Source organism: Lolium perenne, chromosome 2 (assembly GCF_019359855.2).
Source record: "Lolium perenne isolate Kyuss_39 chromosome 2, Kyuss_2.0, whole genome shotgun sequence".
NCBI lineage: Eukaryota > Viridiplantae > Streptophyta > Magnoliopsida > Poales > Poaceae > Lolium > Lolium perenne.
The window spans coordinates 209,520,917-209,538,497 of NC_067245.2; the positions used below are offsets into that span (position 1 = coordinate 209,520,917).

Consider the following 17,581-nt stretch of genomic DNA (forward strand, 5'->3'; position numbering starts at 1 on the left):
TTAATTTGTGAAATACTAGTGTCTGCCTTTTCATGTTTTGGATTCATTGGGACCATGTTTTGATAATATTGGAATCATATTTTGACTACAGTTCTGCTGAGGTTGCATATCAGAACGAATAGCCTTTTAATGGTACCTAACCATGGTTTGGTTGATACTTTCTGCTCTGATTGAGCCTATTACAAACCTTTTAATTACTGCCAATGCAGCTTATTGTGTTCTATGGCCTCCTCACTGGCAGACTTGTATGCGAGAAGGTCAATCCGGGCAGTGCCAGCAGGCGTTCCGAAGCGAGGTCAGTTGATCATCATCTGCAATTCGGCATCATAACATGGTTTCATCCAAAGCTACTGTCGAAATCTGTTGCATTGTTTTGGCATCTTACGTTCATGCATGGTTTCCAAGGTTCAAGAAAGCGTTATGCGTAATCGGTGCGGTGGCCTTCCGGTTAGCGCTTCAGCGTGCATAAGCGGCGCTTTTCCTCTATTGTTTCTGCTTTTTTCTGCTTAAGCGCTTATGCAATCGATGCGGAAGGCCTCCGCATTGCGCTTTAGCGCGCATAAACGACGCTTTTTTCCGCTTTCCCGAACCTTGATGGTTTCATCATACATGCGTGGTTCCTCTCCTCGAACAAATAAAATAAGTAGCTAGTATGGATAACCTTCTGTCATTGCATGTAAAACTATCAACTCCTAGAATTATTATTTTTGGATGGTCAAGATTAAAAGTTTGAACTCCTTTATTATTGGCCACTCTCTTGCGATGCTTAGAATTATTTGTTCCTTCTCCCTCTCACATGTTCTTTTTTTTCTTATTGGCGCCTTTTCATGTCTTGTAGATGACCACACATTAGTTAGATATTGACTCAGACCGAGATGCAAAAAAATGCTGTCAGATTTGTTTACCACCATAATAGATGAAACTCAAATACCTATGCAAATTATTAAAACTAAAATGGCCGTATAAGTGTACATAATTTACGAAATTGTGCTGACATGAATAATTTGCATCAATTCGTTTTTGTATTGTTTGGCATATATTTTATCTTTCCAACTAAGTAGGAACTATACTAGTGGCTGGAATCTCAAGTGGTATTCACCATACGCCGTGTTCATCTCGAAAGTCTCAGGGGAGGTGAATTAGTTTGCAAGCTCTACTGATGCATGGTGTGTACAAGACCAAAATTTGAGAAGTCGGCCCTTTATCATGGCAATTTCATTCATGTTACCGCTTTGCCATGTCTGCTTTATTTAGCTACTTATTCCCTTGTGAGATGACATCGAATATGGATTTGGTCATTCTTGGGTTGATGTTTAGCATTATGGACTGTTTGATTCTATTGCTAGCGCTTGACATGATATGGGTGTTGCTAACACCGCTGTGTGTATATAGAAATATGGTGCCGGTTAAATTTAGATATTCCTTATGGTAGTAGCGCTTTCTGTTTAACTATAGATTTATCCGCTATATCCCTGCATAGGAATCATGGTCCTGTGTATGCGTTGTGCAGTAGTGAACTTGTTTCCTATGCTCAGTTTTGATTTTATTTTTAACTTGCATTTCTCTTTAAGTAACCATCTGATCGAGTTGAACGATTTGCTGGTGCAGATGATGGTGACGAGGCTGCTCAAACGCATGGACACGAGCTGGATGAGAAGTTTCCAGTGATCAAGTCCTCTCCCGCGGCGGTGTTGTCCAGGAGCGCAATCACTAAAGAAGGAGCAATCAAGTCGCTCAACTAGAGGTGCATCTTCCAGGGACACGAGCTGGATGACATCCTCAATGTAATTCGTACTGCCTATCTTCCTTTGTTGCGTGTGTTCCCTATAACCCACTTCGTAGTGGAGAAACATAGTTTATACAACTAACTGTCATCTTTCTTTGTTGAACAGGACCCTTACCGGATGCTGGCATTCAGCGACCTAGAGGTTATGGCAGCTCTTCATGATGGTACAGTTTTCAACCGAAAAAGTTCTCATGTTTATTTTGTCCTACTATTCCTTGCTGTAGTTAGCCTTTTTGGTCAAGTCCTGGTGCTGGACAAGAAGTGTTGAATGTATGTGCTTATGAGTAGTGTGATCTCTTTGCAAAGTCTGGGTGTAGATTAGAGTGGTCATTAGGCGTATTTAAGTGCGAAATTGAGCCGAGTCATGGAAGGTGTGGATTAGTTTAAGTAAATGTTTTTAAAAACATGAACTAGAATGATTGTGTTGCATCATACATCTCGAAGCCACTACTGCAGCCCAGCCCAATAATCTATAGGTGTTGTTAAAAATTGTTTTGCACTGTAACTAGAATGATTGTGCTGCATCTATGAGGTGCACATAGTCTGATACACGTTGTGAACCACTTTGCAACGTATCGTTCTCATGATGGATGATTTGGTGTTTACCTTTATTTGTGTTGTAAATTTATCAAATTGGTTACCTATCTGCTGTTGAGCTACTTGTTTGGACTTTAACCAAGTGGACTAGAGTGACAGTTGCAAGTTACCTTCTCTGATATATATTTTTGTTGTTGGGACATTAGCCAAGTGGACTAGGGCGAGTTTTTGTTTATTTGTTGTGAATTGGGAACTAGATGCTATCTTTTTTAATGGGCATGATTGATTCTTTGTGTTGTCTGCTCATGAGTATGAATGGAATGGAATATGTGATGTTCTCGGTATAGAATTTTGAATGAATTTTCAACTTATTTCTTTCTTGTAAAGAATTATGATATGACTGGTGTGTCAGATATACAGATGCTTTGCTCGCTTCAGATATACAGACTTTCTTACAGTAAGCTGACTTTTTGTTCGCTTCAAATTGCCTACAGTGATGAACTACCCTGCCAACTTGGCCTAGCACCAAGCAAACCCGAAGGTGGATCCCATCAAAAAGAAGATGATGTCCCAGAGAATGTCATGGGAAATAGATGAACTCTCAGGTGAAGTGTTGTCTTTTTTGTGCATGTGGAGGCGATGATGCTAATCGGTGGATGGGGATGGGTTTAGAGGAACACTCTGTGTCATGAGGATCTTACTTATGATGGCTTTCATATTGCTTGTGTGTTGGATGTGAAACACCTTGGGATTAGTGGGCTGGTAGTGCTAGAAAGATACTTCTTTCTACTTGCTTGTTCACTGTGTTATTACTTTTGTTTCCTACTCTCCATAGTTGATCCGAATAATGAGCGTCATGTTTTCCAAATTAGTTGAGAAGTCACTTTTTTCCATTTGACAATGAAACCACAGTAGATTCAAATTGTGTACGTGGTATTGGAAAAGTGCGTGCTTAGGTGTCTCCCGTCAGAGCTTATTTGCTTGATGCCATATGCATGCTTTGAAATTGATATTATCCTATTTTAACTAGTAGTTTGTTTATGGATGACAAGTGTTAGATGTGATGCAACTTTGGAAAGTTTTTATACTGCTTGTAGACATGATCGTATATGACACGAACTAGTTCTCTGTGTTAAACTAATTTTGCAAATAGTTACATCTATTATTCCTTAAAAAATATGCCAGGTAGTATGGAATGATACATTGACTTCGAGAATTTCTTGTGTGCCATCTCTATGTTTTCTGAAGAAAATACCATGTGCATGTTCCAGTTTCATGTCTAAATGTTAGAACAAATCTAGAATAGACCGTCTCTGAATGAGAGTAGCAAATAGATAGATTAAGATGGCGTCTGATTGTGAGAGCACATAGGTGTCATGAGGATACTTGGTTTTTCTCTTCATAGTGCATCGGGTCAACTTTGAAGGAATATGTTGCGTACTTGCTCCCTGATTCCCTTCAGAATTGGAAATTGTTTTCTTGCTTTAGTAATTCTTTCTTATAATAAAATTTAGAATCATATCAGTTCCTGATCACTTTCTCTTTCGTTGTGTTTTTTATTTCAGGAGAGAAATGGAGCTGGCCAAGAGAGATAGCTCTGGTCGCTGGATCCAGCCGGCCGGCACCTGTGAGTTTAGATACGTTTTTGGTTGCTTCCTTCTGTGTTGTGCGGGATCAGATCGTGTGGGAGTGCAACCTATACTTCCTTGCACTAATAACAATTATGGTGAGAAACATAGTGAGCAACCAACACTATTTCGGTTAAGCTCATCGTGTGTGGTGGTTTAGATTATAATTTTATTAGAATAGGGTGAATTGTGAATTCCAGTATAGCATTTGCATTATTGTGCATTGGCAACTTCTCTGTTTGCATTATTATATCCTAATGATAGGGCTCAATGAAATTCAAACTTTGATATGGTGTAATTGTCTTTTAGTTGAGATATCAAGCTATCTTCATGTACAATCCAGAGTGGCAGGCTGCTGCATAGAACATTACTACATATTATATATATTAAAGCTAGATCATCATGCTATTATGCTCTGTATCCACTTTATACCAGCCGAGGTTGCATTATGTATGCTGGTGGTCTTGCTGCTGCTATCTCGTAAAAGTGAGAAAAATTGGGTAATCTGAATGTTGGTTTGTCTCTCACTAATAACTGACTCATATGTTCTTCTCCATCATCGTATACCTAGTAGCACATGGGTAACATGACCTGGCCCAAAGAAGTCATATTTGCTATTCTTTCCTCTTTGTAATGGACATTAAGCCAGTGAGTAATGCTGATTGTGTCGTGTGGGTTGCTTAGTCGAAACCCTCCTCAAAAGATAATTGTTCTTGCCAGATGTGATCTAGAGAAGACCATGATGCTTTGTTCTTGTGCAAGGATGATGAGGAGGACTAGATGGCGGCCAGGGTAGCAGTTGTGTCCTGTAGATAGTATGTTCTTCTCCATCATCCTATACCTAGTAGTAGAACATGAAGTGACACATGGCTTGTCCAAAAGAAATCATATTTTCTATTGTTGTTTTTCCTTTTTGTAATGGACAGAAAACCAGTGAGTAATGCTCTGGTTGTGTCGTGTGGGTTGTTTAGTCAAAACCCTCATTGAAATTTATTTATTCTTGCTAGATGTGCTCTAGAAACGACGACGAGGACTAGATGGCAGCCAGGGTAGCAGCTGCAGCTTGGTGCATCTTACTCGGATGGCAGCTTGAAGACTCGTGGGACAATGGACATCTTCATATATACGGCTTGGTCGTTGAACAATCTCTAAGCAGCTGCAGCTTTCATTCTAGCTTATTTAATCTCTGCGATATTTATGGTTGCAACCGAGCTTTGAGATTTGAGAGCATCTTGTAACCCGGCATGATTGTGTTGTACGTAACTGTCCCAACTTTCATTGATGTTTGTTGTTCGGTATTACACTATTTTTGTTTAATTATTCCTTTGGTTGAGGTTGATTGTACGACTGAATGTCAAATGAGTTGTGATGTGTGCACTCCAGTGTTTTCCGATGTATATTGCTTGTGTAATCTGGATGTCCGAAAAACATCAAAGGTCAGGCCGATCAACCTCTAGCTGATTAATTAGTTGCCCTATTTTTTTGAAGAAAATCCTGATCTCCCTTGTTTATATCTAATTGATTAACTACAGTTTTTTCTCATTAACCTCTATAATTCATTGTTTGGACATGGCTTTTCTGCTCCCGAACTCATGCTCCTGCTCCAATAAAAGTTTCAGAAAAAGTAGCGAATAAAATCAATAAATTCTGAAATATTTGTACAATGAACTATTGTCATTTCTCACCACAATATTACTTGCAGTTAGAACACATCCTCATGTTCGTCAAAAATATTTTCAGAATTTTTGATATTGTTTGCTATGATCTCGGGTTGAGATGTGCATTTTTTGTCATTGTTTATGTAAAAATAATCAGGTATTCATTATCATCCATTCATTACTACCGTCAGCTAGTTTTCATGTGATGCACGTTTGAGCCACCACAATGCTAATTTCTTTAGGGAAAGCAGAAGGAAAGCATTAATCTACCTATCAGTATTTAGGGAAAGCATGAAACAATGTATCCACCGAACATGCTGCTTTAAGCCATAGATCTCTACCACTTTTTTTTTCTTTCCCAGAAGCAACACTTCACTTGTGAATGATGCAAATTCATTGTCATAAGGAATCGAAGCTCTAAAAAATCACGGAGATACCATTTCAGCCCATTGCCGGAGCCAGGTTTCAAATAATGGGTGTACAAAGATAAACAGTCAAACTTTCAGGATTATGTATAGCACACCATTATTTTCGCTTCCTTTGACAGAGCCCGACCCCCCGTGTCGCACCCAGGCGGCACCGGGGGCAACCTCTCCGCCACCGCCCCGCCTAGCCCTCCCCCGGCCTCTTCCGCCGCTGCCGCCGGCCCTTGCCGCGGTGGCGGCGGGCCCGGCTGCCAAAGGTGGCTCGGGGGGCTCGTCTTCTACGGAGGTGGCGCCGGTGGCCTGGTCGACACGACTGGGACGACGACGGCGAGCTCGCCGGCGCGCGGAAGCCGGGGCGGCGGCCCCGGGAAGCTGTGGCGCTCTCCCTCGTCGGGGTGGAGGCGCCGGTGGTCGGGCGTGGCCGGGTTGTGCGGGGCACGACGGATCGGGCTCGGCCAGATCTTGTCTTGGCCTCGTGCCGGCGGCGGGGCTGTGCTGCGCGTCGGCGGCCGGGGAGGGCTCGGCGACGACGGTTGCAGGGTTTGCGGCGTGGAAGTTGTCCGGGGCTGCGCGGCGTGGAGCACGCAGTTTGGTCAATCTAGCCAGATCTGGAGTTGCCACAGGTGTTGGGTTTGGTGGACGTCGGTGATGGCGCGCACGATGGCGTGCTCCAGCTGCCCTGCCAGTGAAGTAAGCCTCGGCGGGAGGGTGCTTGCTTGGGTGAAAGCTCTGCCCGACTTGGTCGGTGCCGACGATGGCGACGCCCCAGGGCGCCGTTCCCCTTCTTGAAGGCATCGTCGTGGAGCTCCTACCTCTTCTGCCTTCGAGGATTCGTGCCCTCCGGGTGAAAACCCAAGCTCTTGCCTCGGCCGGAGCGGGCGACGGCGGCGGCCTCGTCGCTTCCCTTCTTGGAGGCGTCGTCTTTGGAGGGCATGTCCTTCACTCGGCGAGGGTGGTCTGGTTGCCGGGCTGCGTTGCCTTACCGTCTGCGTTGGAGGATGTCGAGGCGGCGGCCTCGGGTAGGTGGCTGTGAGCCGGGGAGGCGGCCCCGGAAGGCGGTGCGGCGGCATCTCTATGGTACGGGGATGCGGCTTGTCATGGCTTGGGTGGCGACCCTGGCCGTATGGGCGGCAGGGTAGTCGGCTCGGTCGGACGCGTCCTAGAGGGGACGGTCGGACGTTATGTCGGGGCGGTGGCCCCGGATGAGTTGGTGTGATGCCCGTGGTCTGCGGTCGTTTGCCCTGTGCAGCTTGGGTTGCGGGCCGACGGTTCGTGCGGCGTTGCGGCTCGAGAGCGAGCGGTGGTACGTCGGGGTGGCGGCCCCGGAAGGTGGTGGTCTTGGTGGGCGCGCAGGGCGCAACGGGCAGCGGTATGTCGGAGCGGCGACTCCGAATGTTCGTCATCTTCGAGGGTGCTTGGCCTTGGGTCGTGTGGGCGATAAGGTGACTCTCGACGGTGGGCTTGGCGGCAACGACAATGGTGCTGAGCATGGTTTGGTTGCTGCAAGACCGTGTTAGTCGGCTCCGTCCCGGCGTGTCCGAATGTCTTCAGGTTGGCCTCCTCTTGCTGTGAAGTCGAAGCTGCCTTTGGGTGGTGTACGATGACCTTCGAGGGGTGGTCCGGCGATGAAGGTCCTTTTCGGCGCAGGTCTTGTGCATCTCCTCTCCGGGGCTCGTCGTCAGAATCGGAGCTACCGGCCTTTTCTTGGGGAGCCATCTGTTTGGCATAGGCCAACTCGAGCTTCACGTTTGTGTAGCTTCTGTAGGTAGCCAGGATGGCTTGGTGTGCCCTTCGTGGCGTCTTGTGGGTGGGTGTGGGCTTGACCCTGTTGTAGGTTTTCGCCCGGTTTTCTCCTAAAAACCGAGCACCTTTTGCTTAATTAATGGATGAGGCAAAGCTTTTGCCACCGTTTCAAAAAAAAATGTATAGCACACCAGTACAGCCAAGTACCTCCGCCCATGTGTTCCAGCCGCACTCCATACCATTGGATGGAACAATCAAATTAAGAAGTGAGTGGAAGGCTACTTGGTTTGCAGAGGGGCTCTTAGGATTCCCACAATCCACATCCTAGAAATCCCCGAGTATATAGGATGCTATGGAATTTAGGGTCTCGTGATTGATAGCAAATCAATCACGGAAGCGTCATAGGAATCCTCCCTGTATTAACTAGACTTGCCTCTTTTCCATGCTTGTCGTTTGGTCTCACAAGGCATCTAGCCATGTCAATTATCCCTGAGAAAAGGCATCCTAGCGGTCCATCGCTCTCGACGAGCAGCGCGAGAGAAAAGAATCCACCGAAATTAATCTTGTTTCCCGCCACAACTCTCTTAATTCCCTTGAAATTTCAAATCTCTTCACCAACCTTAGACCTGTCGCTCCTCTATAAGTACTAGGCCATTGTCACGCAGCCGCGCGTCGGCTATCGCGTGACTTGTGACTTTGGACTTTAGCGTCGGCGAGGCGAGGCGAGGAGAGCAGCCACTCCGTTCTTCTCGACGAGATGAGAGGAGATCAAGGCGTGTATGAATGATCTGCAGCGGGTGGATCTTGTTCTTATTCTGTCAAAGCTGCAGTCCAGCAACGCCATCAACATTTGGATTGATATCGTAAGGTTAGTTCTCCACGGATTCTTTTGCTGCTAGGTCTACACTTGAGTCTCCGGTGAGATCTCCAGTTGCTAATTGACGATGCTACAACCTACAATAGTATAATTGTGTGGTTGCAAATGCTCTGCGGTTTTGCTACTTTAGTACAATTTTTTGCTACAAGGCCTTCGGTAAGGTCGGCATTGCTTCAATAGCACATGTTTTTTGCTACAAAGTCTCCGGCAAGGTTCCCGACGAGTATCTAGCGAGGTCTCAGGCGAGCTTCATCTCAGCTGGTCTTATTCTTTTCCATTTCTTGATGAATTGTTTTTTGCTTCAATGAAGCAAAAGTGGAAGGTTTTTTGCTGCGAGGAAGCAGTCTGAATGAGTCCTCGGCAATTCTCCTTCTATTTTTAGTCCAACCGTTTTTTGCTTCAATGAAGCAAAAGCGGGAGGTTTTTTTTGCTGCGAAGGTGAAAGTGGACACATGTTGCACATGCAAGCAGGAGGCTTGAAAACTTTAAGCCTCGGAAGTATTTCTAGCACTGTCCATAGCCAAACAGAAAAAAATCCTATGAGACCGGGTCTATTTTCTCATCAGGATAGATCCACCTAAGACAACTACACGTGTGCGCATAAATCTTGGAGTAACTAGGTACCTTCTTCCTCGCAGCGCCTAAACGGCATGCTCTGAAGTGACCCATCACGAAAGATGTGAGCGCAGATCTCTGTCTTTGTAGTCCTACACAACTCCATTACAGCACAGTCGCGATCGCCTAACTGCTGGAGAGAGCCGACATGAGCGGAGAACCGACGGCCGGCTGGACGTACCTGCTTCCTCCAGATACGAGGGCAGCGTGAAAATTAATTCGTATGCTCTTTGATCTTACCCAGATGACCAAACACGTGAATTGCCCTTTTTGATTAAGCTTAGAGATTTATCAAATTCACTCCCATCTACATGTAATCCTCAGGCTAGTCATAGTGGGAAGTAACTTAGACTAGTAACATGACATATGTTACTAGTCTACGTTACTACCTCCATAGTGGGTAGTAACTAATATGTGGTGTCATGCATTGTGTCATTTATTATGGTGTAGATCGACTCAACTTGTCTTGGGGTGTGTGATGTTATGGTAACATAGCTAGTTACCACATCACTCTCTTTCTTCATTCATTGCCATGCCATGTCATCAAAATGCCTTGGATTGTGTGATGTTACTAGCTAAGTTACTCCCACTATGAGCAGTCTCAGTGCTATTACCATGACGCGATTCCTCCATGTCTTTTCTTGTCTAACATCCTACACGATGTTCCCAAGGGAGAAGCAAGCTATTTTTGACCCTGCAGTCATATGGGCCATCGTCCCTTGTCCCGGTTTGGTCTCAGACCTCCCTCGTTTGAAACCGGTGGTGGAGACGAAGGTCTCAAGGAAGAAGGGTTTCAAGTTGCATTGAGTCGGACGAAACAGCTGTCAGCTTCTAAGATGGGTCTACCATGATGAGAAAATAAACCCTGTCTCATAGGATTTTTTTTCCTAGCCAAACCAATAATCTTCCTCTTTAGCCTGAACAAGCAAAACGTACGCGCATCTCTGCATTCTTGTCAAATATTTTCACCGCCAAATTAAGCGCAGGTCCACGGCTAATCATAGTCGGCCATGCACGTCAGCAGTGCTCCTACGCACCACGGATTCAGAAAGGTTTCTCACAAGCCTACAACTCATCGCTCCAGGAGTCATCGTCGGGGTTGGCCTGCCGCTGCCGGCACGCGGCGTTGGCGGCAAGGCTCTCGATCCAGAGCTCGTCGCGGATGGTGGAGTCGGCGTCGTCGTTGCGGTGCCACGCCCAGCGCGCGGTGGTGGCGTTCACGACGCTCAGACGGCCATGCCCGAAGCTCGCTTCCCTCATCAGCGAGAGCCGCGCCAGCTTGTGGTTCTTCTGAAAGCTGCGTGCGGCCACCAGGAGAGAAAAATCAGGACATGATCTCGGAATGGTTCTGCTCATATATAGGAGTGTATGGAGTATGTAAATTTTCTTACTCGAACGCGAGCCCTTCTCTGTTCCCGCCGTCGCCGATTGTGATGTACACCGGCCCACATGGGTTCGCCTCGTTGTTGTAGGCCCTGGTCTGCAACAATGAAACATGGCAACGCATCAGGACGCGCATCGAAAATCAGGATCAGACTTTCACGCGGTCAAAAAGAAAAGAAAAGAAAATCAGGCAACTCACGAAGCGCTCGTAGGCGTGGACGTGGCCGGAGAAGACGACGTCGACGCGGGCCTCGTATAGGAGTTTCTCCATGGCCTTCCTCATTGCCTCGCCCTCGCCCGCGTGCGCGGCGTTGGTGTTGTACCACGGCGCGTGCACCAGCACGACGAGCCACGGGGTGGCGCGCCGGTCCACCCGGGCGAGGTCGCGCGCCAGCCACCCGTACTGCTCCGAGGTGGAGTTGAACCCGGCGTATGATCCCAGCATGACGACGTGGACGGCGCCGCCGGCCGCGTCGAAGGAGTAGTAGAGCGCGGACGGCGAGCCGCTCTCCTCGTGCGGCATGCGCCAGCGCGAGGTGTAGGCGATGAATGGACTGGGCGAGCCCGGGAGCGCCATGCCGGCCTCCACCTCGTGGTTCCCCTCGGTGACCATCCACGGCCGCCGGCTGGCGTGCCTCTGCACGAACCTCCCGAACGTGTCCCACAGCGGCTGCTGCGTGTCGGCGTAGGCCAGGTCGCCCGGCACCAGCAGCACGTCGTAGTCCGTGTTGCTCACGTGGGCCAGCGTCGACGACGTCCATTCCGTCTGCCCGAGGTCCCCTGCGAGGGCGAGCTCGATGGGGAGAGCGGCGGGCGGGGTCTTGAGCGCGAACTCGTCGCCGACCATGCCGCACCGGTAGAAGTACACGGTGTCGGGATCCAGCGGGCCGATGGTGACGTGGTGGATCTTGCCGGAGGAGTAGAGGAAGTAGCGGTAGGAGGTGTGCTCGCCGGTGGCCGAGGAGGAGTAGTTCCCGGAGGCCCTGCCGTAGTCCACCACGGAGTGGCCATGCTTGGCGTCCGTGACCCATGAGACTCTCATGTGGTTCGCCCCGACAAGCGATACATGGACCTGCTGTGGGTGAGAGGGCGGTTGGCTGTTCTCCGTGAGGATGACCCGGCCCGGCGGAGGCCGGACATACTCGGCGCCGGCGGCGACCGAGACGAGCAGCGTACCGACGAGCAAGAAGAATGCGATACGCGCGGGTATCTTCTTCGCCCGCATCGCGTCGTGCACAAGTACGTGCAAGCTAATCTAGCTGGGAGGATCGACTCGACATCGTTGTGCATGGACCATATAGGGTGGGGATGGCATTAGCAGCGGCGATGGATGGCAATGGCGTCAAGGAACGGGAACGTACGTATTCCATCGTGCAGGCTTCGATCGCCTGAAGCGTCGTAGCGCAGGGGCGGTGCTGAAACATGGATCCACGGCACGCTTTGCTTGGCGGGGACTTCTCCGCCCGACCAACCAACCTGTCCGTCGCTTCAAGCGTTCGCGTCTCGGTGCGGTGCGAGGACCGAGCGATACAGAAGGTGCAGGGCATGCTACTTCTCGCGAGACAAAAATCAGGAACTCAAACGTTTCTCTACGAAAAAATGAAAATAAGAATGCACATCATGTATGCATAACTAATTTGAGTTGTAAAATTGCTAATGACTGGACAGAATAATGGAGAACGCTCTGTTTTAGAACAATATAATTTTTTTTTGAGGGTTAGAACAATATAAATGGAAAAACACTCACAAAGCTGGGCCTCCGAACAAATAACTGGCCTTGGACGTCTTGGGCTTCTGAAGGTGTGATTAATATGAGCCCATATTACTGGCTCTTTTTTGGGGCTCTAATGGGCTAAGTATTTGTATGTGCTTACTTTTTTTCACAGAAGTTGTTCTCTTTCTTGAAAAGGCCATTGAAGAAAACTGGAGCTTTTACAAAAGCATATACTTCATCTGATCCATAGTAAGTGTCAGAACACTTATTATGGAACGGAGAGAGTACATAATTAATCTGGCGTCCAGCTACCATGGTCTGAAGAACCAACGCGCTCGGCAAAAGCGAACTCCTGCCACATGATCTAATCTCCGAGACTCCATAAATGACCTGGAGAAGCTTGAAGTGCTAACCAAGGAATTTACATGTTGATGATCTTCACAAGTTCCTCGTAAAGTACCATTTCCATTTAATTCAAGTATGAAAAATGTTTGATTTGCCAATTCATCCCTATATATCACCTACATGTATAAATAGGATAATTCACCCACACACGCACGCACCCACGCACCCACGCACATACACGCATGTACAAATATCAATCTATGTTGTTTCTCTATGCGGTGCAAGATTAATATTTAAACACTTCAAATAATACTGAAAAATGAGGTGTTGATATCATATCCCTCAGTCTACACTCTTCTATGAGGAACAAAAGTCAGGAAGATTGAGATTGGAACATGACATGTGAGACAATTATATAATATGTTATGAGTAGTTACAACATGGCACATGCTATGGTATTGAAACCGCCTCAAATTTTATCCCATCACCTCACATCATCGAGCACCAAACTCAACCATTGTGTGGATTGAAAAATATAGTGCTCTTCCCAACAATATTCATTAAGACTACTAGTGTAGGATGTTAGACACTCTGTGTGTTCTTGGTTGTGCAAGAACACACTTGAGTCCATAGCCGAATAGCACTTATGTATTTTTTTATTCAATGACTAACTAGTATTCATATTTTGCAGTTCTGGATACAATGCCACATATCACTGGATAATAATTATATTGACGTTGAATGTCAATTCATCTGTTTGGATGTTCATGTTTTCATAACTTGGAATCAAGCGGTGCCACAATTAGCAATATTCCAGTTTGGATGGTGAATTATAAGATCAGATCGTTATATTTTGTTGTATATGGCTTTAAAATGGATTGTGTCCAACATGTTTAATACTTGAGTAAAGGAAATGCCATACACACAATAATAATTCCACAAAAAAGTAAACAAAAGGTTTGAAAAAAAATGCGTACTAGCAACAAAGTCTTACAAAATATATCAACACAACACATTAACAACTGGAAGGCATAATCCTCATCACAAAGATGATATAAAAAAATTCAAGTCTCATGCATAATCTTCATAACAAATTACGTAGTCTCATATACAATATTCAAAAAGTGATGGCAGACAACATAGAAAGTTATTAGGATAGCAATCAAAAAATAACAAGGTCACAAGATATTAATTAGAATAGAAAATGCCGTACTTTAACATAACAACAACCATAAGTGATATTAGTCAAAGGCCATTCTTCAGATTCAACATCCATTCTCCCCTGAAGACCATAGGGAGCTTCATAAGTGATTGAAATAAACGTCCATCAAGTTTTAACTTCCCATAAGATGGCAACATGTCACAATGAGCCAAATGGGGTATCCTTTCAAGTGTAGCGAGGATGTCAGTAGGACTAGAACCTAGGATATTGGTAATGTCTCATTTGACTACGAAGAATTATTGATGAGGACTTCATATCTCCAAACATGCACAATTTTGCATCACCCGTTCACCGTCTCTTTGGGGCCAATATGGAGCGACGTCGTTGTCTTCTGCCAGATGGAATTTGGTTGGTTTCAGAGGAAATAGGAGGAGCTCTGTGCTAGCTTGATGTATTTGGTAAGAAATATAATATTGTTATACTCCTCGGCATGGAGAATAGAGATCTCTTTATGGATGCAGGTAGACGGTTGGAGTGGGCGGAGAGGGATAGTTTCCAAGAATCTGCACTGGTCAACATATGAGGAGCTCATGTTGGCTGTTCCCAGCTTCCCCCGTTCTGTTGTGTTGGACCTTTGATCAGATGTCATGCATACGCATGCATGGTTCAAAATTTCCATTTTCTTGGCTATCCCATTCCCGTGTTTTTGGTCGCCTTGTCCACTACCATCCCATCTGTTATTCTGATTTGCAGCTCACAGCTGAGATGCGCGACCAAGCCTCCTCTTTTTTCCTTCTACTACAACCGACCGAAAGCTAGATAGCACGCCTTGGCACATAGAGATCGCGGGCGGTCCGCGCGCGCACATCTCTGCCCATGCACGTGTGTGCGGCCACGTTCTTTTGTCCCCTGCGTTCGTCGTTCCTCGACGTCCTGAGTTCCTGGCGTCGATCGAGCGGGAAAAAAAAGAGGCAAGAGCCTAATTACGCAGGAGCAGCAGATCGGCCTGCACGTTCCCTGCGCAGCTGTTTCAACCGCGCCATCATCCGGCCGGCGCGGCTCCATGGTCTGCCTCCGAATTAACTCTCCACCCAAAGTTTATCCAATCATTTTGGATTGTTTTCCTCGGATGCATCATGGCCGATCGCTTCAGATTAACAAGGACCAGTCGATATCCAGCTAGCCCGTGCATGCGTGCATGTGCGCGACGAACGACGTTAAGGCCTTTTGAGCTCGGCGGCGTAACGTCAACACTAGTCATATCGGGATTAACTTAGCCGGTAATATCTACTCCCTTCATTCACGATTAAAATGATGGTCTCAATTTTATCTGGATATATGAATGTATCTAGATTAGAACCGTTTTAGTTGTAGGTATATTTGTACAAAGAAAAAGTTGAGACACTTTTTTTTTTGGTGGTAGTAATATGCAACCACATACAACGTCATGTAGGCATATGACATCACATGTCATTAAATGAGGAGAGAGATATTTGAGGTAGCTTCAAAACATCACTCACAATATAAGATAAATCTACAACCTAATCAATACAATTTGGGGTTTTGGATTGGAGTAATAGTATCACACACGTGGGTAAAAAAAAAGGAAACATTTATGTATGTTGAAGTGACTGGATTTCAAATTTTCAAACAATATCACAAGATACACATGCATGTGCTACTCCCTCTATTCACGATCATTTTGCGTTCTAGATTTAGTTAAAATCAAATTTTGTAAAATTATACCAAATGTTTAGGCACGTAAATGTTTGTAGAATTTGACAAAGTTTAAATTTGACTAAAACCTAGAACGTGAAGTAAAAAAGTAACGGTGTAGCTATTCCATCACTTCAAAATTTTAGTTGGTTTGGCTAGTGCATGAAGCTTGATACAATATGAGTGCTCAGGGTCTTGAGTTCAAGTCTTGGGTTTTTCTGAGGTTATTCTATTGTGAGAGTACCAGAGCCATTTCACTAAGACTTTGTATTTAGATGTATTGTCTCTTCTTTCATCACACGTGAGCATGGGATAGATCCTGTTGTAGTTCCTCTTAACCGGCATCCACATCGAGAAGAATACACACATGAAGGCTGATTCTATTTTTTCACACACGTGTACGTAGTGGCGGAGCTAGAGCAGAGGCAGCCATGGTGCCGGATGGCGCCACAACACAAATAAATCCTTGGTATAGGGGTGCACATATGCTGAAATTTTGTTGATATACAAAGGAAATTGATTTTTCCCCGTGTACAATATGTTGGAGATATGCCCAAGAGGCAATAATAAAGTGGTTATTATAATATCTTTGTGTTTATGATAAATGTTTGCATACCATGCTATAATTGTATTAACCGAAACATTGATACATGTGTGTTATGTAAACAACAAGGAGTCCCTAGTAAGCCTCTTGTATAACTAGCTTGTTGATTAATGGATGATCATGGTTTCGTGATCATGAACATTGGATGTTATTAATAACAAGGTTATGTCATTAGTTGAATGATATAATGGACACACACCCAAATGAGCGTAGCATAAGATCAAGTCATTAAGTTCAAATTGCTATAAGCTTTCGATACATAGTTGCCTTAGTCCTTTGACCATGAGATCATGTAAATCACTTACACCGGAAGGGTACTTTGATTACATCAAACGCCATTGCGTAAATGGGTGGTTATAAAGATGGGATTAAGTATTTGGAAAGTGTGAGTTGAGGCATATGGATCAATAGTGGGATTTGTCCATCCTGATGACGGATAGATATACTCTGGGCCCTCTCGGTGGAATGTCGTCTAAATAGCTTGCAAGCACATGATTGGATCATGAGAGATGACATACCACGGTACGAGTAAAGAGTACTTGTCGGTAACGAGGTTGAACAAGGTATGGAGATACCGATGATCAAACCTCGGACAAGTAGAATATCGTGTGACAAAGGGAATTGGCATCGTATGTAAATGGTTCAATCGATCACTAAGTCATCGTTGAATATGTGGGAGCCATTATGGATCTCCAGATCCCGCTATTGGTTATTGCTCGGAGAGGAGTCTCGACCATGTCTGCATAGTTCGCGAACCGTAGGGTGACGCGCTTAAGGTTCGATGTCGCATAAGTAGATTTGAATATGGTATGGAGACGAAGTTTGTTCAGAGTCTCGGATGTGATCCAGGATGTAACGAGGAGGTCCGGAATAGTCCGGAGAATAAGATTCATATAAGGGAAGTTGATTTCTGGGTTTCGGAAATGTTCGGGATTTTTCCTGTGGTTGACTGGACGGTTCTAGAAGGTTCCGGAGGGGTCCACCATGGGGCCCACGACCTAGGAGGCCTAGCATGGGCCGAGGGGATGCTCCCTGGCCTAATGGGCCGGGGGCACATGCCCCCCAAGGCCCAGGCCGGCCAAACCCCTAGGGTTTCCTAGGGGGGATCAACTTGGGGGAGGGGAAAGCCCTCTTCCCCCCTTTGGCCGCCGCCCCCTAACCCTAGATGGGATGGGAGGCCACCCCACCGACCTGGCCCCCTATATAAAGAGGGGAGGGGGTGGCCGGCCACCCTACCCCTTCATTGCTCCCTCTTCTGGCCGCCTCTCCCTCCACCATACTCTGCTCCGGCTTAGGCGAAGCCCTGCAGTTTTCTTCCTCCACCTCCACCACCACGCTGTCGTGCTGCTGGATTTTGGAGGAGATCTACCACACCTCCGCTGCCTGCT

At 46.2% G+C, this 17,581-nt stretch overlaps 1 protein-coding gene and 1 long non-coding RNA gene across 3 annotated transcripts; one reads left to right on the forward strand and one right to left on the reverse strand.

Moving 5' to 3' along the window:
- Positions 1 to 1,890: 1,890 nt before the first annotated feature.
- LOC127334719 (uncharacterized) lies at positions 1,891 to 4,851 on the forward strand. Of its 2 annotated transcripts, XR_011751053.1 has the most exons (3): positions 1,891 to 1,950; positions 3,889 to 4,049; positions 4,672 to 4,851. It is a non-coding gene; the product is annotated as an uncharacterized lncRNA (long non-coding RNA). The 2 variants fall into 2 exon arrangements; XR_007872400.1 differs by lacking the exon at positions 4,672 to 4,851 and having other exon boundaries at positions 3,889 to 4,326.
- A 5,319-nt stretch (positions 4,852 to 10,170) lies between these two features.
- LOC127334716 (purple acid phosphatase 22) lies at positions 10,171 to 11,957 on the reverse strand. The gene is made up of 3 exons (XM_051361243.2): positions 10,852 to 11,957; positions 10,661 to 10,749; positions 10,171 to 10,566 (listed from the first exon to the last, which is right to left on the reverse strand). The coding sequence occupies exons 1-3, from the start codon at positions 11,875 to 11,877 to the stop codon at positions 10,335 to 10,337; spliced, it is 1,347 nt and encodes a 448-aa protein (XP_051217203.1). The 5' UTR covers positions 11,878 to 11,957; the 3' UTR covers positions 10,171 to 10,334.
- Positions 11,958 to 17,581: the final 5,624 nt, after the last annotated feature.

Coding starts and splice junctions, on each gene's coding strand:
- LOC127334716 (XM_051361243.2), bottom strand. CDS start 11,877: ATGCGGGCGAAGAAGATACCCGCGCGTATCGCATTCTTCTTGCTCGTC. Junction 10,750..10,851: donor TCCACGCCTACGAGCGCTTC/GTGAGTTGCCTG, acceptor TCATTGTTGCAG/ACCAGGGCCTACAACAACGA. Junction 10,567..10,660: donor AGAGAAGGGCTCGCGTTCGA/GTAAGAAAATTT, acceptor GGCCGCACGCAG/CTTTCAGAAGAACCACAAGC.